General features: G+C 47.3%; 1 protein-coding gene and 1 non-coding gene across 2 annotated transcripts in view; both read left to right on the forward strand.

Moving 5' to 3' along the window:
• LOC135514178 (E1A-binding protein p400-like) overlaps positions 1–12,519 on the forward strand; it is a 29,597-nt gene extending 17,078 nt beyond the window's left edge. The window contains 25 exon segments of the mRNA XM_064937443.1: positions 70–272; positions 426–595; positions 1,453–1,649; positions 2,900–3,011; positions 3,542–3,808; positions 4,145–4,219; positions 4,351–4,485; positions 5,221–5,265; positions 5,539–5,692; positions 5,797–6,029; positions 6,240–6,413; positions 6,508–6,555; positions 6,650–6,786; positions 7,538–7,673; positions 7,788–7,967; positions 8,079–8,124; positions 8,220–8,332; positions 8,523–8,724; positions 9,114–9,250; positions 9,503–9,727; positions 9,956–10,130; positions 10,281–10,426; positions 10,621–10,779; positions 10,902–10,979; positions 11,281–12,519. Coding sequence (XP_064793515.1) covers positions 70–272; positions 426–595; positions 1,453–1,649; positions 2,900–3,011; positions 3,542–3,808; positions 4,145–4,219; positions 4,351–4,485; positions 5,221–5,265; positions 5,539–5,692; positions 5,797–6,029; positions 6,240–6,413; positions 6,508–6,555; positions 6,650–6,786; positions 7,538–7,673; positions 7,788–7,967; positions 8,079–8,124; positions 8,220–8,332; positions 8,523–8,724; positions 9,114–9,250; positions 9,503–9,727; positions 9,956–10,130; positions 10,281–10,426; positions 10,621–10,779; positions 10,902–10,979; positions 11,281–11,574 — 3,841 coding nt within the window. The 3' untranslated portion in view covers positions 11,575–12,519.
• On the forward strand, positions 748–877 carry LOC135514450 (small nucleolar RNA SNORA49). Its single transcript, XR_010451679.1, has one exon. It is a non-coding gene; the product is annotated as a small nucleolar RNA SNORA49 (small nucleolar RNA).
• Positions 12,520–22,416: the final 9,897 nt, after the last annotated feature.

The following is a 22,416-nucleotide window of genomic DNA, read 5'->3' on the forward strand; positions in this document are numbered from 1 at the left end:
TTAAAGCCTACTTGAGTTCATATAGCCTTTTGTATTTCTTACAGTCATTAAAAACTCTCCTCTCTTTAGGTTATCATGTGTTGTCCCTGTCGCAGTAGCTCCTCCCCCTCACCTGTATGCAGCCAATCCCCCAGCTCCCTACAGCCTGGAGCAGAAGTCGATCAGTCGCAGGCTTCGGGAGGCTGCAGCCCCCTACAGCACAGAGATCCACCGCCTGGCCTCTGGACACCAACTCCAGTTCCCTGACCTGCAGCTCATGCAGATGGACTCAGGTGAGCTCAGCATAAGACTATATTTAGCTTTGTGTGCCAGGGCTCTAGGCTCTCCTATAAGCCTGGCTCAACATAGGTAGTCCATTTGGTGCGTGGGCTGCACACATTGTTAGAATTACGCAAAAATGAGCTTCTTTTTTTCCCCCGCCGAAGGTAAACTTGAGGCCCTGGCCATTCTGCTCCAGAAGCTGAGGTCGGAGAATCATCGAGTCCTCATCTTCACACAGATGGTGAAGATGCTGGACATCCTGGAGGCCTTCCTGGACCACCGGCAGCTCACATACATCCGCGTGGACGAGAGCCTGACCACAGAGGAACGCCAGGTAAAACACCTTTGTACCAAGGAAGTCATCCGCTGCACCAGTTATGGTGCCTGTGTTATAGTGAGTTCACACACAGAGACTTCTATTGTGTTGCATGACTAGGGTTAATTGTAGTTCACTCACTCAGTGACAGCCCTGCTTCTCTTTCTGTTTCTCCCTGTCTAACACTGGGACCTCTTGATTCAGTGCAGTGTTCTGGCACTATAAGGGGACAGAGTACTATGCTCTCTTCCCTCCCTACTGGATTCTGTTCCTCCTAGGGCCTTAAGAGAAGCACACAGTGACAACTCTAGAGAACCTATGGGGCTATTGGGCTTTTTTAGTGCTGTACTTTTTACTTTTCTGCTATACTTGCCGTTTCATTTTCTGTCTGAAAAACCTGTTTCTGCTACACTCGCTATTTTTATTTTCTGGCTGTCCAATCAGATGTGTCTGCCTCTTGTCTAACCGACCTCTTGTCTAATTCTCCTTCCGTCTCTCTGTCGGTTAGCTGAGGGAAGTATACCGGAGGTGTTTGGTTTGTAACATTTGAAGCAGAGGAAGCGTGTCTTCATTTGTCTAAAAGACAAAGTATAGTTGTGACGAACTGCTCAGTTTCAGCACACCAGTCACTGATGCAGCATATACTCTTATCATAAACCATACTATAATTTGTAGGATTTAGACCTCTCCAACCATCTATACCATGTGTTTTGTAGATGCTAGATGCTAGTATTGATCAGGGTCACAAGACGTAATGCTACCTATACAATTATCTTAATTGGAGTATTGGGATAGGATCCAACTCTGAAGCCCTCTCCTTAGGACTAATCTGTCTCTCTCTCGGTTTCTCACGATATCTCCCTCCCTCCCATCAGGAGCATATGAAGACCTTCAACAGGAACAGACAGGTGTTCTGTAGCATTCTGACCAACCGCTGCTGCTCGGCCGTGGGGACCGTGTTCGATGCAGACACCATTATATTCTACGACACAGACCTCAACCCCAGCATGGACGCCCGCACCCAGGAGTGGTGCGACAAGATCGGACGCTTCAAGGACATCCACATCTATAGGTAACAGACAGGCTAAAGACATGTTCTGCCATACAGTTGAAGTCGGAAGTTTACATACACCATAGCCAAATACATTGAAACTCAGTTTTTCACAATTCCTGACATTCACTGTCTTAGGTCAGTTAGTATCAACACTTTATTTTAAGAAGGTGAAATGTCATTCCTCTTGACAGAGCTGGTGTAACTGAGTCAGGTTTGTAGGCCTCCTTGCTCGGACATGCTTTTTTAGTTCTGCCCACAAATTTTCAATAGGATTGAGGTCAGGGCTTTGTGATGGCCACTACAATACCTTGACTTTGTTGTCCTTTAGCCATTTTGCCACAACTTTGGAAGTATGCTTGGGGTCATTGTCCATTTGGAAGACCCATTTGCGACCAAGCTTTAACTTCCCGACTGATGTCTGGAGATGTTGCTTCAATATATCCACATAATTTTACTTTATCATGATGCCATCTATTTTGTGAAGTGCGCCATTTCCTCCTACAGAAAAGCACCCCCACAACATGATGCTGCCACCCCCGTGCTTAATGGTTGGGATGGTGTTCTTTGGCTTGCAAGCCTCCCCCTTTTTACTCCAAACTTTACGATGGTCATTATGGCAAAACTGTTCTATTTTTGTTTCATCGGTCCGGAGGACATTTCTCCAAAAAGTACGATCTTTGGTACCTTCAGGCATTTGAAAATTGCTTTCAAGGATGAACCAGACTTATGAAGGGCTATCATTTTTTTCTGAGATCTTGATTTCTTTTGATTTTCCCATGATGTCAAGCAAGGAGGCACAGCGTTTGAAGGTAGGCCTTGAAATACATCCACAAGTACACCTCCAATTGACTCAAATGATGTCAATGCTTTAGAAGCTTCTGATAGGCTAATTGACATCATTTGAGTCAATTGGAGGTGTACTTTTCTGGCTTTTTCCAAGCTGTTTAAAGGCACAGTCAACTTAGTGTATGTAAACTTCTCACCCACTGTAATTGTGATACAGGGAATTATAAGTGAAATAATCTGTCTGTAAACAGTTGTTGGAAAAATGACTTGTGTCATGCACCAAGTAGATGTCCTAACCGACTTGCCAAAACTATAGTTTGTTGACAAGACATTTGTGGAGTGGTTGAAAAACGAGTTTTAATGACTCCAACTTAAGTGTATGTAAACTTCTGACTTCAACTGTAACTCTACATACCATATCAGGATGACTAACTGGAATGTTAGTCAGTTTGAAGTTGGTAACTTGGTATTTTGTATCCCAGACTGGAGAGTGGGAACTCCATTGAAGAGAAGCTGCTGAAGAACGGCACCAAGGATCTGATCAGAGAGGTGGCTGCCCAGGGGACTGACTACACCCTGGCATTCCTCACACAGGTAGAATCTTTTACCCTCACTCCAACCAGCCCCACTCACACAGGTAGAATCTTTTACCCTCACTCCAACCAGCCCCACTCACACAGGTAGAATCTTTTACCCTCACTCCAACCAGCCCCACTCACACAGGTAGGATCTTTTACCCTCACTCCAACCAGCCCCACTCACACAGGTAGGATCTTTTACCCTCCCTTCAACCAGCCCCACTCACACAGGTAGAATATTTTACCCTCACTCCAACCAGCCCCACTCACACAGGTAGGATCTTTTACCCTCCCTTCAACCAGCCCCACTCACACAGGTAGAATCTTTTACCCTCACTCCAACCAGCCCCACTCACACAGGTAGGATCTTTTACCCTCCCTTCAACCAGCCCCCAGCCCCACTCACACAGGTAGAATCTTTTACCCTCACTCCAACCAGCCCCACTCACACAGGTAGGATATTTTACCCTCACACCAACCAGACACCAGCCCCACTCTGACTAAAACCCCATACTTAATTATTTCATATGCCGTGTTTCTGTCCAGCGGACCATCCAGGACCTGTTTGAGGTGGAGACCGGCTCTGGGGAGAAGGTTGAGGAGTTCGTTGTTCTGCACCAGGAGCCGTCTCCCTCTGAAGCAATCTCTCCCCGCGTGGCCAGGCCCTACATCCAGGCCCTTCACAGCATCAGCCTGGATGCCCCACCATCAGAGTGGCAGGGGGAGGAGGGTCAGGAGGAGGACCTGGAGAAAGAGGCACAAGTCAAAGAAGAGCCCTCTCAGCTGGAGGAGCTCAGTGCTGTCATGGACCAGGTGATAAACAGTCATTAAATGCCTTCTTACAGTATGTTGTAGACTACATACCAGGGAGCTAACACATCAGTTTTAACTACAGCTGGATGGTCTTGTAGACTACATACCAGGGAGATAACACATCAGTTTTAACTACAGCTGGATGGTCTTGTAGACTACATACCAGGGAGATAACACATCAGTTTTAACTACAGCTGGATGGTCTTGTAGACTACATACCAGGGAGCTAACACATCAGTTTTAACTACAGCTGGATGGTCTTGTAGACTACATACCAGGGAGCTAACACATCAGTTTTAACTACAGCTGAATTGTCTTAAACTTATACTCCATCAGCTGACGCCGATAGAAAAATATGCGCTGCAATACCTGGAGTATCTTCATGTCAGTGAAGATGAACATGTTGCCAAGGTAAGACTCAAAACAGTCCTCTCAGTAGTACCTCTGGATGTCTAACTCGTAAGACCTTGCATTCTCAAGTAGCACCAGACCATAATTAAAAACAATGTTGAAAATTATTTCATGACTAATGTGAATTCCAGGAGCGACTGTTGTGTGCAAAGAGAGGCTGGGAGATGCAGCACCTCCAGAAACTGAAGGCTGAAGACTCAGAGAGGATGATCATTGAGGACGAGGAGAACCTGTTCACCTACACCAGAGAGGATGCTTACAACATGGTAGGCTTTCACTCTCTCATCTGGTGGTCACGGTGTTGAGATAAGAGAACAGAGCCTGTAGTGAGTTTCCATTGTAACTCTGTGCAGAAAAATTAATCCATGCTTTTGTCACTTCTAGGTTAGACTACTGCAATGCTCTACTTTCCGGCTACCCGGATAAAGCACTAAATAAACTTCAGTTAGTGCTAAATACGGCTGCTAGAATCCTGACTAGAACCAAAAAATTTGATCATATTACTCCAGTGCTAGCCTCCCTACACTGGCTTCCTGTCAAAGCAAGGGCTGATTTCAAGGTTTTACTGCTAACCTACAAAGCATTGCATGGGCTTGCTCCTACCTATCTCTCTGATTTGGTCCTGCCGTACATACCTACACGTACGCTACGGTCACAAGACGCAGGCCTCCTAATTGTCCCTAGAATTTCTAAGCAAACAGCTGGAGGCAGGGCTTTCTCCTATAGAGCTCCATTTTTATGGAACGGTCTGCCTACCCATGTCAGAGACGCAAACTCGGTCTCAACCTTTAAGTCTTTACTGAAGACTCATCTCTTCAGTGGGTCATATGATTGAGTGTAGTCTGGCCCAGGAGTGGGAAGGTGAACGGAAAGGCTCTGGAGCAACGAACCACCCTTGCTGTCTCTGCCTGGCCGGTTCCCCTCTTTCCACTGGGATTCTCTGCCTCTAACCCTATTACTCTGTGGTAATGGGAGCTTAGCTCTTGTCTCTGTTTCAACAGGAGTATGTGTTTGATGGAGAAGATGGCCAAACGGAAATCATGCCGGTAAGTCAGTCGCATAATGTCGACATCAAATCAAAGGGTATTGGTCACGTTCACAGTTTTGCAGATGTTATCGCAGGTGCATTGAAATGTTTATGTTTCTAGCTCTAACAACGCAGCAATATCTAGCAATACAATAACAATACACACATAATCAACAAAAAACTGACTTATCAGAACGAGCAAGACATGACCGTACCTGAGCTATGTCATAGTGAAGCCTCATATGATTCATGAGCCTGTCAGCTGTATGTTAACCTATGGTTCTGGTTGCAGCTGTGGACTCCACCTACCCCACCGCAGGATGACAACGACATCTATATCGACTCTGTCATCTGTCTGATGTACGACTCTGCTCCCATGCCGGAGTCCAAACTGCCTCCTGTCTACATCCGCAAGGAGCACAAGAGACTCAAGATGGACTCCTCGGGTAAGGCTTTGTATTTCTGTAACAAGCATTACAGTATGGTACATTGTGTGTGTGTGTGATGCACTTGTGAGCTCTGTCCTAACCCATGTGCTTGTGCTCCGCAGCAGGCAGGAAGAAGAAGAAGGGTCATGGGGAGACAGTGATTCCTCCTCGCTCCCTCTTCGAGAAGGCCAGCATGCTCAAGGTCCGCCGCGAGGGCAAGGACCAAAAGAAGAACTTCTCCCTGAAGCAGCAGGCGCCCTTCGCCAAGCCTCTGCCCTCGCTAGTCAAACCTGCCATGGAGGCCGGACAGGACAACCCAGAGTGGCTCATCAGTGAAGACTGGGCCCTGCTACAGGTACTGAGAAGGCTTCTACTGAAATGGCTTGTTTTACCCACAGTGGAAATGTCTGTCATAATGTACGTTTGCTAGGTACTCTCAGATGAGGTGAACTAAAATATACTTAGAAACTAAGCTATTTGTAATTGTGGTGAAATGTGTTGTAGTTAAGTTAGTATGATGTGTTCCGTTAGTGAAATAAGTGTCCCGTCTCTCTGTCCGCGGCAGGCTTTGAAGCAGCTCCTGGAGCTCCCTCTGAACCTAACCATCATGTCTCCGGCCCACACGCCCAACTGGGACCTGGTCAGCGACGTGGTCAACTCCTGCAGCCGGATCTACCGCTCGCCCAAGCAGTGTCGCAACCGCTACGAGAACGTCATCATCCCCCGGGAGGAGGGCAAGGTGAGCAGCCATGACTACTAAAGTCCTGAATGGCAGCTGTTGTTTTGAGTATTCAGATAATTAACCCATAACCCGTTTTTGTTACTCGTTTAAGTTGGTGTATGAGGCGAACCCCAAGAAGAAAACCAAGAGCATATACAAGGTCCATTGCCCTCTCTTGTCTTTTACAGTGGTCATATTGTTCGATTCACAGAGCTCTCTTGATTGGCCAGTTTCCCTCCTTTCTCCTTCCCCAGTCTAAGAACAGCCGGCCACTCCGGACCTGTCAGATCTACACCCAGGATGACAACGCTACACACATCCAGCTCTACAACAGCCGCTTTGAGCTCATGAAGATCATCGCCAGCAAGAGGAGTCCCCCCATCAAACCCCTGTAAGCACTCAACATGACCATTCCTCTGTAGCATGAAGTAATGCATGTTGTTTTATCACATTTAACATTTACATTTAAGTCATTTAGCAGACGCTCTTATCCAGAGCGACTTACAAATTGGTGAATTCACCTTCTGACATCCAGTGGAACAGCCACTTACAATAGTGCATCTAAATCATTTAAGGGGGGGGTGAGAAGGATTACTTATCCTATCCTAGGTATTCCTTGAAGAGGTGGGGTTTCAGGTGTCTCCGGAAGGTGGTGATTGGCTCTGCTGTCCTGGCGTCGTGAGGGAGTTTGTTCCACCATTGGGGGGCCAGAGCAGCGAACAGTTTTGACTGGGCTGAGCGGGAACTGTACTTCCTCAGTGGTAGGGAGGCAAGCAGGCCAGAGGTGGATGAACGCAGTGCCCTTGTTTGGGTGTAGGGCCTGATCAGAGCCTGGAGGTACTGCGGTGCCGTTCCCCTCACAGCTCCGTAGGCAAGCACCATGGTCTTGTAGCGGATGCGAGCTCCAACTGGAAGCCAGTGGAGAGAGCGGAGGAGCGGGGTGACGTGAGAGAACTTGGGAAGGTTGAACACCAGACGGGCTGCGGCATTCTGGATGAGTTGTAGGGGTTTAATGGCACAGGCAGGGAGCCCAGCCAACAGCGAGTTGCAGTAATCCAGACGGGAGATGACAGCCTCTTGATAAACATGCTTAGTGTGCAACTATCAATTAACTCTATGGAATGTTTGCTTCGTCTTCAAAGTCTGGGGATGAACCCATTCCAGAAGAACCCCAAACATGCCTCCGTCCTGGCAGAAAGTGGGATCGGCTACGACAAGCCCCTCCCTCCCATTCAGGTGGCATCACAACGTGCTGAGAGGATTGCCAAGGAGAAGAAGGTGTGTACTGTTACTGTATGTTCTCTCTGGTTTTGGATTAATGGCTAAGTATGCAGTGTGACAGTGCTCGTGCTATGATCTTCAACATTCCTATCTGTCTGTGTGTCCTGCCAGGCCCTAGCAGAGCAGCAGAGGACTCAGCAGCTAGCTCAGCAGGCTGGAGCCCCCCAGGCCGTGGCCGGTGCTGCCCAACCCCAGGCTGGGGCTCCTGCTGTAGGCCAAGCCCAGGCCCCGGGAGTCCCCCAGGCCCCTGCAGCAACTGGAGCTACCGCTGTACCCAACACCACTGTCCTGGTGAGAATGGGGAAAACCAGACCCTTTTCAATGTCAGACCAAGAGCTGTCTATATAGATTTATTTTGGGGAAAGAAAATGTTTTTACGAGAACGTTGCTTGTGTATTTCAGGCTGGAGCCATTAAGAATGCTGCTGGAGGGGCGACCATTCAAACTGGTGGGTTTTCATGGCACAGTCATTGATCATTACAAAACTTTTGGTCTGTAATGAAATAATCACTTATTAAATAATTTCCTTTTTGTCCCTTTCAGGCACCGTAGCGGGGAACGTGATTGTGAACACAGTGTCTGGAGTTCCTCCAAGTCCGTTCCAGGCCAACAAACGGCTGGCATCACCAGGTCAAGTCATACCAGGCACACTGTCTGTAAGTCACTCCATGTATTTACCCTGTTATTGTTTCCCTCAACTCCAAAGGAATCTTTCCCAGTTTTTGTTATAACACACCAATCACCATTGTTTGAGAAATATTCAGTCTTGCTGACTGAAGTGAATGGTCCTAGTAGGTGTTGACTGTTGGTCTAACATGATGTCCTGTGTTTGTGTCCCCCCTCCAGCCTGCCGGTGCAGCAGGAGCCCAGGTGGTCCACTCCCAGCAGAGAGCCGTACCTGCCGCTGCCACCCCTGGAGAGATGATCGCCATAGCTACAGGTCAGGGTGTCAGGGCTGTTACCCCGGTGACCGCCTCTGCGGTGGTGTCCACCACTCTGACCCCAGTGCAGTCTCAGACCCGCTCCCTGGTCACTCAGGTCACACCAGGTACTGGACACATTATTCATACTGAACACATACAAACAATCAATCAATTAATCTATCAAATTAATTTAGAAAGACCTTTTAAGGCAGGGTAGCCTAGTGGTTAGAAAGTTGGACTAGTAATCGAAAGGTTGCAAGTTCGAATCCCCGAGCTGACAAGGTACAAATCTGTCGTTCTGCCCCTGAACAGGCAGTTAACCCACTGTTCCTAGGCCGTCATTGAAAATAAAAATGTGTTCTTAACTCACTTGCCTAGTAAAATAAAGGTAAAATTAAATTAAAAAAAAAAAAACACCAACTTTAAAGTAACCTGTCAAAGAAAACATACAACATACTTAAAGTGCCCTGTTGCCTGGTTTTGTGATCTGACCCCTCTTCCTCTTTGTCCCCAGCCACAGGCATGCAGCTGTCCCAGGGGAAGCCCATAACCCAGGCCCACCTCCACATGCTCCGCCAGCAGCAGCTCCAGCAGCAGCAACAACAGCAGGCTTCCTCTCCACAAGGCATTAAGGCTGTGGGCAAACCCCAGGTATTGTGCTCTACATAGAAGCCCTTCATTCACTGCATGGCCTCCTGGCATTTGCTGCTACTGATGCTCAGTCCCCTTCTCAAAGCAGTGCAAGTTTAACACTTTGCAAGTCTATGTGAATGCACTTAAATTGGATTCACGTAGGATTGCAAAATTCATCAGTCAGCGAACCACACTGCACTATATTCCAGATTCTTAAGATGTTAAAGCACTTGAGATATAACTTGACTTTAACTCATTCTCTGACTGTAGGAGCTGCTGAAGATGCACAAGCAGAAGATGCAGATGTCTCCACAGCAGGTGGCAGTGGCAGCAGCCCAGGGCCAGCAGCAGGCAGGCCAACAGGCCTCTCAGGTCCAGCTGGCTAACCCCCAGGCAGCCCAGGCCAACCCACAGCTAGCTGCTGTAGCTGCTGCTCCCAGAGCCGGGGCCGTGCTGGCTGGTTCCACCGTAGCCAACTTGCAGCTGGCCAGACTGGTGAGGACCAACTTTATCCCCTGCTCTTGTTTTTTTTTCTACAGTATGTAGCCTGGTCTAGGGGATTAGTACCACTGTTGTGCTTTATTATTTTCAGACTGGTAAATGCCACACAATGTCACTGCTGAGACGTGTCCATTTTGAATAATGATCTACCAGAAGTAACCGTAATGAATTAATGATCCATTGAAACAGTGTTTAGAACAGTGTTTGTCTTTGCCACCCCAGACGCGGGTGCCCACCCAGGGTCAGATCCAGGCCCAGCCAGGGCAGACGGCCCAGGTGACCCTCACTAAGTCCCCTGTAGTCTCTGTGCCCGCTGTGGTCTCCTCCGCTGGCGTCACCACACTGCCCGTCTCTGTGGCTGGTATCAGTGTGGCCATTGGCCAGGCCCAGAAAACAGGTGGGGAAGCCCTCCTATTCTCAGCAACTGATTAGACTGAAGCACTCAGAATCTTTCCCTCTTAGCACAAAAACACATACCCCCACACTCCCTCTGTTGGTTGAGGGTGTCCTGTCCCCGAGTCACTATGTTTCTCTTCTGCTCCTGTAGGTGGGCCGGTGTTGCCGCCCCCGTTCCCCCAGATGCAGGTGCAGCAGCTGCTCCAGATGAAGAAGCAGCAGGCAGCCGTGCAGGCAGCAGCAGCCCAGCAGAAAGCAGTGGAGCCACAGCAAGGACCGGCCACTGTGCAGCAGAAGGTGCGGCTCAAGGGACAAATATTTACGTGTTCTCTTGTTGTTACCATAAGGGTATGGGCTGGTCAGTGGTGCATTTCTAATCTGAACTGAAAGTGGCGCTTATGAAACTACAATCCAGTCTGTCAATAGTTGCCATGCATTTTTGTCAGAAGAATCTTGTTGTGAACCTAGTTCTGCTCTGTCCTCTCCCTCAGTTGGGCACCCAGCAGGTGACAGTGCACAGTCCCCAGGGCGCCCAGCAGCAGAAGGTCACCTATGCTGCCACCAACCAGCTCCAAACTGGCATCAAGACCCAGTTCTTCACTACCTCCATCGCCCAGGCTGGAAAACCCACTGGGGCCCAGCAAATCCAGGTATGCACTCATTTACTACTCAGATACTTCAACCCACTGGCCTTTAGGTTCTGGGTCATACATGTATAGAGGGCATTATCCAGAGGTGTGAGGAACGCTAACTGTTTTCCCTTGTATATTAGGTGGCTAAGCTCCCCCAGATAGTACAGGGGCAATCCACTGTGGCCAACATCCAGCAGATCGTATCACCTCCACAGCAGGTAAGAGCACTATGCCCCAACAGAAGGGCAGAATTATACAGGATTCTTATGAGGCATAAGGAATGAGAAGTAACAGGTTTTGCTTACTGTGCGTCATGACCTTTCACGTCTTCCATGCATGTGACTCAAATACCAATCAGCTTGCTTAAATTGCACAATGCTTTCGTGCGTTTTGTCATTTTGATCATTCCCTTCAAACTCTTGTGAAATGTCATGACAGTGAATATAGCTACCAAGAGGGCAGTATAGTCTGGTAACGTTGTCGTCTGTCTAATGTGACCCTCTTGTTGTGTCGTACCAGATCCACTCCCAGACTGTGCCCTTGACCCAGACTGCGTCCTCAGCCCAGCCCCAGGTCCAGATGATCCCATCAGGCACATCCCAGGTGGTTCAGCAGAAGCTTCTCCAGCAGCAGGTGGTGACTGCAGTCGCCTCGCCTCAGATCCAGACCACCTCTCCTCACAGCCCGGCCCAGCAGGCCCAAGCGCCTGCTGCAGCCGAGTCCCCTATACTACAGCAGCCAGCCAAGGGCCAGGCTCGCGGAGGGGCCATGAGGGGCAAGAACCAGGCCAAGCCCAGCGGGGGCAGCAGCTAGGAGCCCACAGGAATAGTTTGCACTCCCCTTTCAGCTAGGCCAAAGAGCCCATATCATCAGTGTAAATGCACTCACAATGACATGAAGAGATGCTTTCACTTTGGCAGAGTGGTGAAGTCCTGACTGAGGTGGCTGTGTTTAATCTAACCTGGCTAAAGGAACTGCTCCATGTAAAGGAATGGCATGTCTTCAAGAGTGTTAATCTTCTACAACAGTTTTGTAACTGTTTCAGAAGGTCACCCCTGGAGGCAACCTACCCCTGCACCAACATCTAATAAAGATCTGAAAAGCATATTCATGCCTTTTTATATTGATGAATATATTCATGTTACTACGTGGCTGAAGCCTATGGGCTGGTGCATCACTAATTTGGGGGAATGTTCATTTGAATGTTTTGTATATTCATACACTGTCCTCGTGCTTACCTTTTTATGTCTGTAATTTCCTAGTTGTTTATAGATATAGAACATACCAATCATATCATGATCAAGTAATGTAGCTACATATCAGTACTACAGCTGCGTTGCCTACCAGAAGGATAAGTGAAGATTTCAGTCCTCATTCACATACCATTCATTCACATAACCTTTTTCAATGTACCAATTTAACATTGAAAGAGGTGTCCTTATAAGTTAGCTCATTTAAGCTTGCCATGTCAAACTACACCAATAGTCATTGTATCACAGTTAAACAACAATACACAAATAAAATAGTCTGGATGTGACTTTTGCAGATATTCTATGGAAAATAATGCACGTTCCTTTAGTCCATTGTAACAAACACTGTAAACATTAAGTATCTTGTTTTCTCACGTCATTTTGTATTGATGTAAAAAAAAAAAAAAAAAAAATGTAAATAACAATGGAAAACATTTGTACTTGTAAAGTAGTTTATTTGATTTTTTTTCAGCCTAATTGTAATAAATTGTTTTGTTTTTATACACTATCTGCGCTGACCTTAGTGAATGATAAAACAATCTTTGTATATGAGTGAGTTATGTAGGTCATAGACTCTTAAAAGCATATTGTCTTGATTGTGTCTTTGGCACCTGGATAAGTGATGGCAGGCAGTGTTACCATTGTGCACCTGCATAACCATAGCGGCAACCAGCTGATGTCTTTCAGTGTCATAGGTTGACTTTTTATATGACCGTTTAAAATTATTGATGGGGACTACTCATGTATAATATGTTAAAACAAAGGGTTGAATATGCTGCAATAGATAGCAATTGTATTTCAGCAGTGAGGGAGACAAGAAAGCTCTCACAGTTTTCCTATGCTGAAGAGACAAAATGTATTGGGATAGGAGGGCAGAGAGAGCTGAGGCTCAGGCCTACAGCCACTCAGATCATAGTTCAGAGGGTACACCAGTGTCAGGAGACCATCTGGATCAGACCTTATTTAGAAGAGTTAGCTATACAAACACCACTATAGTTAATGTGGCGACCACTAACATTAAAAAGCCAGTTATTTTGTCATCTGATTTGTTAACGGGGGAGCACATAAGACAGAAAAAACATCAATTTAACAGAATAAATTATTTTTAATAAGTTGGCCAATAAATGGTCTGAGTTACTTGGTATTTGAGAACTGTTTGAAGGGCTTTCACAGGCCTTTGGAGTGGATGTTGGCAAGACTTCTGTTGAAAAATGGAGGGGAGATCCTCTGGCAGTGCATATGGTACTATGCTGGGTGCTACAGAAGAGGGAGAGTTGACATGCACTTTGATTTAGAAATGATATGCTGTGATGTTCTGGTAGGTTACAGCCTTCATCTAAAATTGATTAAATTGTCGTCGTCCCCCCCCCCCCCAATCTACACATAACAACAAAGCAAAAACAGGATTAGACATTTTTTGCTCATTTATTACATAACAAAAGTATAAAAATAACATTTCTGTAAGTACTCAGACCCTTTACTCAGTACTTTGTTGAAGCACCTTTGGCAGCGATTACAGCTTTAAGTCTTCTTGGGTATGACGCTCCCATTCTCTGCAGATCCTCTCAAGCTCTGTCAGGTTGGATGGGGAGCATTGCTGCACAGCTATTTTCAGGTCTCTCCAGAGATGTTCGATCGGGTTCAAGACTGGGCTCTGGCTTGGCCACTCAAAGACATTCGGACTTGTTCCGAAGCCACTCCTGTGTTGTCTTGGCTGTGTGCTTAGGGTTGTTCTCCTGTTGGAAGTTGAACCGTCACCCCAGTCTGAGGTCCAGAGAAGGTTTTAAGCAAGGACCTCTATACTTTGCTTCATTCATCTTTGCCTTGATCCTGACTAGTCTTCCAGTCCCTGCCGCTGAAAAACACCCCCACAGCATGATGCTGCCACCACCATACTTCACCGTAGGGATGGTGCCAGGTCTTCTCCAGAAGTGACGCTTGGCATTCAAAGCAAAGAGTTCAATCTTGGTTTCATCAGACAAGAGAATCTTGTTTCTTATGTTTGAGAGAGTTTTTAGGTGCCTTTTTGGATACTCCAAGCGTGCAGCCTTGTGCCTTTTACTGAGGAGTGGCTTCCTTCTGGCCACTCTACCATACATGCCTGATTGGTGGAGTGCTGCAGAGATGGTTGTCCTTCTGGAAGGTCCTCGCATCTCCACAGAGGAACTCTGGAGCTCTGTCAGAGTGACCATTGGGTTATTGGTCACCTCCCTGAACAAGGCCCTGCAGAAATGTTTTGGTACCCGTCTCCAGATCTGTGCCTTGACACAATCCTGGCCACTTCCTTCAACCTCATAGCTTGATTTTTGCTCTGACGTGCACTGTCAAATGAGGGACCTTATATCGACAGGTGTGTGCCTTTCCAAATCATGTCCAATCAATTGAATTTACCACAGGTGCACTCCAATCAAGTTGTGTAAACATCTCAAGGATGATCAATGGAAACAAGATGCACTTGAGCTCAATTTCGAGTCTCATAGCAACAGTTCTCAATTCTTCTCTAAATAAGGTATTTCTGTTTTTTATTTTTAATACATTTGCATACATTTTTAAAAATCTGTTTTTGCTTTTGTCATTATGGAGTATTGTGTGTAGATTGTTGAATATTATTATTTTTTAATCCATTTTAGAATAAGGATGTAACGTAACAAAAGGTGGAACAAGTCAAGGGTTCTGAAAACTTTCAGAATTCATTGTATATTTTGTATTCTTCCACAACAGTAAGTTAATTGTCACCCTGTTCCGCCTTTGTAGGAAAGGACACTTCCTGCTTCTATAGCTTATTGTCCTATAGGGCCTATAGACAGTAGCCTTCACATTCTCAACCAGAGGAAGAGCCTCAGGCCTGGTGGCTTTGAACGATGTTCTTGAGGCTGCCATCGATGCCTCATTACATCTGTGGAGAAACTCTTCACTCAAAGACAAGAATCCTATTAAATGTAGAGTTCTGAGTCCACACAGTCCGTTGAGGGATTTTCTCAGAGCCAAACTCCTCCAACAGATTTTTGTAGACGGCCCTGTAGAGTTTATGAATCCTCAGGTTATTGGGATGTGCTTGGGTCTCAGAGCAGCCTGACCATGCACATAAGACAGTCATGACTTTCTGGACCAGGTCTTGTGACGTGTGCAATGTCAACTGGGTACTCCTCTGTTGGGGTTTGGATTTAGTTAGAAGTCTCACCACTAACATGCTGATGAGGCCGGTGAAGTCATCATCACTGTGTGAGTTATCAGAGGATGGAGTTGGAAGTGGAACATCTTTGACCATGTCTGGGCTGGTTGACATATCTTCCCTGACAATGTTCTGAGCAACACAAGAACAACTGGAGGTTTCCACGTCCTCTCCATCCATGTAGGCTTCAGCTTCACAGGGACCGTATCAGATGCACTCGTTCCAGCCGGCACTGTCAGTACCAGAGGGGCCAAGTTGCTCTTAGAAATGATGCGGTTGACTTGGTGACTGAGATCACAGTAGAGAGCACCAATCCTACACTGAGATATGAGTTCCTCCAGTCTAGCTATTTCGGCTGTCAGATCCAGGTGAGATGTAACCTGCCCTTCTTTCTCTGGATATACCTTCTTTGTGATGGTATCCACTATCGCAGGCATGCTTGTTCTGGCATCACATACCATATGTTTTTGGCTTAGTTACAGTATATTCTCTAATTTCAATGACTGAGCATTTTACAATGGGCTGAGCAGTAATCTTGGTTAACTCGGAAGGGATGGGAGGGAGTGCCAGGGAGTGAAAATTCCCACTCTGACTTAACTTGGCAGATGAGGAGGAAGACCACCGTTACTCTTGATAGACCAGTTCCTCACCACATTCGCTGCGTATCTTCTCAACGTCCTCCAGCATAGTTCCAACCACTTTCTTTATTCGTGAAAGCTCTCCTGCAGTCACCGTTGTTTACAGTTCTTTCTGAATGGAAACCAGAATATGGCTGAGGGTATTTTTGGCTTGAGCCTTCGTGGCTTTGGCTTGTCTTTGCAATGACAAATAATCCCTCATCTTTGCCTTCACATTGTGGTAAATAGTCCTATGCAGTTGTCCAGATTTTCTTCTCAGATATTTCTACACCAGAATGAGAATTGATAGCTGCAGCCTCAGTGGCCTCTAAGGTTTTCTCATCACTGTTTAAGCATTGAGCCTGCCTGCCATAACATTGTAGAAGCAGCTGAATCTGTATGCTTCAAGGAAATGGTGAATGTTAGCTGGCAACATCTAAGAATCGGTCTGGCTTGAACCGACTTTGCTGGGGACGCTATTGATGGATTTGATCGGTATTTTTCTGACTTAATTGCTTGCCTTCATCTGGAACTTGTCACTTGAGAGCTTCTCAATGACTGAGGCTGGATTAACACTCCTATGGGGAACTGGACATGGGCATGTCTTCTAGGTAAGACATGATACCATCGAAAAAGTCACAGACTTCAAGGGAGTTGTCAGAGGAACTTTCAACAACACTGGATGTGGATTCCAAGCCTGATATTTCTGACCTATACACATTCACAATCTGAGATAAGATCTCTTTGGTGCAGGGCTCCAGGTTTAGATCACAGAGAACCAGTAGAGGTTGGGAGTTCCCACTCTGGCATTTGCGGAAAGCACCAAGTCCAATTGAATTGACTGACCTCTTGCAGTACAGCCTCACTCTTACTAAGCAGAGGAGAGTTCTGACTATGACTATAATCTGCTCTGGTCTCAAGTGTTTTCTCTTCTACAGAGCCAGATGAAAGATGTCCTCTAGGAACAGCGGATGAACTGGGTTCTGCTATGGGTGACTCATTCCTACTTGCTGAAGATGAGTTCAGGGTTGAACCAGGCAGAACCCTGGAGTCAGTGTGCTCCAAAAGCAAAGTACTGGAGTCAGCTTTCTCCGGAGGCACAGTACTGGAATCACAGTACTGCTTTATCCAGAAGTTCTTCATTTGAACATCTTGGCCATGTTCTGTTATAATCTCCACCCGGCACAGCCAGAAGAGGACTGGCCACCCCACATAGCCTGGTTCCTCTCTAGGTTTCTTCCTAGGTTTTTGCCTTTCTAGGGAGTTTTCCTACCACCGTGCTTCTACACCTGCATTGCTTGCTGTTTGGGGTTTTAGGCTGGGTTTCTGTACAGCACTCTGAGATATCAGCTGATGTACGAAGGGCTATATAAATACATTTGATTTGATTCTTCCCCTTGGACTTGAGATCTACCCATTCTGTGAAATTATTTGTTTAGCTTTGACTGAAGCCTGTTGCAGAGTATACAAGCATTGTGAAAGGGATTCCACTTTGGCATACAGTGTCCCACTTGGGATTCCTAATTTCCTAGTTGTTTATAGATATAGAAAATACCCTTCTGGAAAAAGCAATCTTATCATGATCAAGTAATGTATGTGAGAGTTCAGTGACCAGCCAGAGAAAGACGACACGATAGCACCCTCCTCAGGGGATAGGTCCTCAGTGGAAAGCCAATTAGTACACAGCTGGGGCCACTAATTGCTTTGTGTCTTCGTCTATATAGGTGTGCCAGGAGAGGAGCTTGGTGAGGATTGGGAGTAGAGATGGGAACCTGTAAGGACATTGGTGTTTCCTACCTCAGAGAAAACTTCTGTGACTGGGTATCTTGTCTTTCTGTTAACCTAGGCAGGCTTTAGGTAGAGAGAAGCGTTCCTCCTGTAACTGTTATGTGTAGACGACAGAAGTAACGGTTTGTTGTTTTGTTTAACCTTTTTGGCCACAGCCTTTTGGTCAACGGCTTAGTTTGTTTATTTGTTTACGAGGGGTATGAGAGCAACTCGTGGGAGCCGGATCTAACCAGACCTCCGACCTGAGTCAAGTTGACAAGCTCCAGAGGGAGCAGTTATGCCAGGTGTTTCAGGAGTCATCGAGGGAGAGCACCAGGAAGGGGTTTGGCCCCGACCAGGAGCGCAGCCTCCCTTGCCCCAACACACACACAACTTCACCCTGTTGGAAGAGCTAATGGGCCAATTCGGAACCTCCCAACCCTGGGATCCTAACCTTCACCAGGTGATGTGGAAGGTGAAAAAGATAGATGGGAGGAGTATCGGCTCGGAGGGTGAAGTAACCACTCCTTATTATGCCATCAAGTGGGGTTTCTTGTACTGGGTGGCCAAACGTAGAGGGGTAGAACAGATCTGCTAATGGTGCCCCGTTCATACAGAGATGTAGTGTTACACATGTACTAGGGGGGCACCTCACCAGGGAGAAGACCAGTTGCTGTGGCGTTTCTATTGGCCGCGGATTACCCAAGATGTCGCTAAGTATTGCAAATCTTGTGGCACTTGCCAACACACTGCTCCCAAGTGAACATACCGTAACCCTCTTATCCCTCTCCCAATTATAGAGACCCCGTTTGAGCACATAGCCATGGACCTGGTGGGACCCCTTCTGCATTTGACGCGCGGACATGAGTATATCTTGGTGGTGGACTATGCAACAAAGTTCCCAGAGGCTATTCCCTCGACGTCAACGAAAGCCAAAGCAAAGGAACAGTATCTCATGTTCTCCCGAGTGGACCTCCCGGCCACCATCCTGACCGACCAGGGCACACCGTTCATGTCCAGACTGATGAAGGATCTGTCACTTATACCGGGTCAAACAAATAAGGACCAGTGTGTACCATCCCCAGACGGACGGGCTGAAGAAAAGCATGCTACGCCAGGTGGTGGACTGGGACGGGAAGAATTGGGATATGTTGTTGCCCCACCTCATGTTCGTGCTCCGGGAGGGCGTCCACGGGCTTCTCGTCTTTCGAGCTGCTCAATGGGCGGCCCTGTCGCGGCATCCTTGATTTGGCTAAGGATTGCCTGGGAGAACCAGCCCTGCCCGTACTGTTCCCTCATCGAACAAGTCATCTTCATGAAGGACCGAATGGCAGCGATATGGCCGGTGGTGAGGGAACACATGACCAAGCTCGTACAACAGAACGGCCCAGCCGAGACAGTTCTGCCCAGGAGATAAGGTACTCTTCCTCATCCTCACACTGGAACACAGGCTCCAGGCTCAGTGGCAGGGCCCATATGTGGTGACAGAGCAAGTCTCCCGCGTCCACTACAGGGTGAGTCAGCCTGGATGACGGCGCCCTCAGCAGATATACCACATCAACCTGTTAAAAGCCTATGTGGAACGAGAGGCACAGGTGATGGAACTTAAGGCAGACAGAGAGAAACGTCTGCCAGAAAAGGTGCCTTTTGGCACCACTCATGTGGCTCAACAGACGCGAGACCTTAAAGGTTGTCCACCAGAACCAATGGGTCTTCTCCCCCCTTCTGGGGCAGACCTCCTTGCTCTGCCGTCGCATAGCCACTGAGCCAGGGAAGAAGGTCCAGCTCTAACCCTACAGGGTACCAGAGGCACGCCAGAAGATGGTATGGAAAGAGGGGAGGGAGATGTTGAAAATGGAGGTCATCAAATGGTCCAGCCTATCGAAACCCGATGGGTCTATTTGCTTCTGCAACGATTTCAGAGCCCTTAACGCCATCTCTAGGTTCAACGCCTACCCCATGCCGAGGATCGATGAGCTGATCGAGTGGCTTGGCAAATCCCGCTATATATCGACCCTTAACCTCACAAAGGGGTACTGGCAGGTTCCTGTGGCCCCCGAAGACCGCCACAAAACGTTTTCCTCCCCTTCGGCTTGCACAGAGAGGCTGCCACCTTTCAGATGCTTTTGGACATGCTGTTACGTTCTCACCAGGCCTTCACCGCCTATATTGATTACTTGGTAATACACAGTGACAACTGGAAGGTCCACCTCCACCAGCTGCACTCTGTACTGGCCAGCCTGGAGGCGGTCAGCCTGACAGCCAACCCAAAGTGCCACCTGGGACTGAACGAGGCTGAATACCTCGGCTACACCATCGGTACCATCGGGCCATCCAGAAATGGCCGCGGCCCAGGGACAAGAAGGGGGCTGCTCATTCTTTGGCCTAATGGGGTACTACAGGCTGTTCATTCCAAGCTCCGCCACCATCGCCACCCCACTGACCAACATGACAAAGAAGAGGAACCCGGTGAGGGTGGTATGGACATGGGAAGCCAAGACACTGTCCACACTGACGCCTCCAGAACCGGCTTGGGTGAAGTTCTGTCCCAAAGGGATGTGGTGTAAGAAATTCCCGTCCTATAGATAATCTATAAGCTGTCCAACAGGAAGCGGAAGTACGATAGAGAGGAAAGGACTGACAACTAAGTGGGCCCTGGAATTCCTATCTCCTGGGAAGATGATTCCGGCTGGTCATGGATCATGCGCTCCTCCAGTGGGTGGCGGGTATGCGAGACACGGACAGCTGAATAACAAGATGGTTCCTGTCACTTCAACCTTTTAATTTCCAGGTGGTTCACCAGTTGGGGAGAGCACACGGCAATGCAGACGCGTTATCCCATCAACACCCGGAGGTCTCGTCTGGCGCACGCCCCTCTGGGTTGATCTTGGGAGGGAAGGCATGTGAGTTCAATGACGGATGTTCGATTTTTCCTACCTCAGAGAAAGCTTCTGTGACTGGGTACCTTGTCTCTCTGTTAACCTAGGCAGGCTTTAGGTAGAGAGAAGCGTTCCTCCTGTAACTGTTATGTGTACAGTCGTGGCCAAAAGATTTGAACGTTTTCTGCTTCGGTGTCTTTAGATATTTTTGTCAGATGTTACTGAGGAATGCTGAAGTATAATTACAAGCATTTCATGAATGTCAAAGGCTTTTATTGACAATTGCATGAAGTTGATGCAAAGAGTCAACATTTGCAGTGTTGACCCTTCTTTTTCAAGACCTCTGCAATCCGCCCTGGCATGCTGTCAATTAACTTCTGGGCCACATCCTGACTGATGGCAGCCCATTAGTGCATAATCAATGCTTGGAGTTTGTCCGAATGTTTTGTTTGTTTGTCCACCCGCTTCTTGAGGATTGACCAGAAGTTCTCAATGGGATTAAGGTCTGGGGAGTTTCCTGGCCATGGACCCAAAATATCGATGTTTTGTTCCCCGAACCACTTAGTTATCACTTTTGCCTTATGGCAAGGTGCTCCATCATGCTGGGAAAGGCATTGTTCATCACCAAACTGTTCCTGGATGGTTGGGAGAAGTTGCTCTTAGAGGATGTGTTGGTACCATTCTTTATTCATGGCTGTGTTCTTAGGCAAAATTGTGAGTGAGCCCACTCCCTTGGCTGAGAAGCAACCCCACACATGAATGGTCTCAAGATGCTTTACTGTTGGCATGACACAGGACTGATGGTAGCGCTCAGCTCACCTTGTCTTCTCTGGACAAGCTTTTTCCGGATGCCCCAAACAATCGGAAAGGGGATTCATCAGAGAAAATAACTTTACCCCAGTCCTCAGCAGTCCAATCCCTGTACCTTTTGCAGAATATCAGTCTGTCCCTGATATTTTTCCTGGAGAGAAGTGGCTTATTTGCTGTCCTTCTTGACACCAGGCCATCCTCCAAAAGTCTTCGCCTCACTGTGCGTGCAGATGCACTCACACCTGCCTGCTGTCATTCCTGAGCAAGCTCTGTACTTGTTGGTGCCCCGACCCCGCAGCTGAATCAACTTTAGGAGAGGGTCCTGGCGCTTGGTGGACTTTCTGAAGCCTTCTTCACAACAATTGAACCGCTCTCCTTGAAGTTCTTGATGATCCGATAAATGGTTGCTTCAGATGCAATCTTACTGGCAGCAATATCCTTGCCTGTGAAGCCCTTTATGTGCAAAGCAATGACGACGGCACATGTGTCCTTGCAGGTAACCGTGGTTGACAATGATTCCAAGCACCATCCTTTTGAAGCTTCCAGTCTGTTATTCAACCTCAGTCAGCATGACAGAGTGAGCTCCAGCCGTGTCCTCATCAACACTCACACCTGTATTAATAAAGAGAATCACCAACATGATGTCAGCTGATCCTTTTGTCGCAGGGCTGAAATGCAGTGTAAATGTTTTTTGGGGATTCAGTTCATTTGCATGGCAAAGAGGGACTTTGCAATTAATTTCAATTCATTTGATCACTCTTCATAAGATTCTGGAGCATATGCAAATTGCCATCATACAAAGTGAGGCAGCAGACTTCGTGGAAATTATTATTTGTGTCATTCTCAAAACCTTCGACTGTAGATGATAGTCTCAGACAGGAGTAACCGTTTGTTGTTTTGCTTTCGGTTTTTGGCTGCGGCCTTTTGGTCGACGGCTTAGTTTATTTGTTTTGTGACGCTGGTGTCACCGCGTTGGACCTTCCCTGTACTGGATTTATTTTGTATGGCGAAAGAAGTCCCATTTAGTAAACAATGCGAAAGAAAAAGAACCACAATCACTGTTTCTGGTCTGTTCATTTTATGTCTCACGCCTGTGTTAGGTTGCTTCGGACAAACTGATCAATTCACATGTATAGTAATATGGCTGCATCTCAGTACTA

The sequence above is a fragment of the Oncorhynchus masou genome, chromosome 25 (assembly GCF_036934945.1).
Source record: "Oncorhynchus masou masou isolate Uvic2021 chromosome 25, UVic_Omas_1.1, whole genome shotgun sequence".
Lineage (NCBI taxonomy): Eukaryota > Metazoa > Chordata > Actinopteri > Salmoniformes > Salmonidae > Oncorhynchus > Oncorhynchus masou.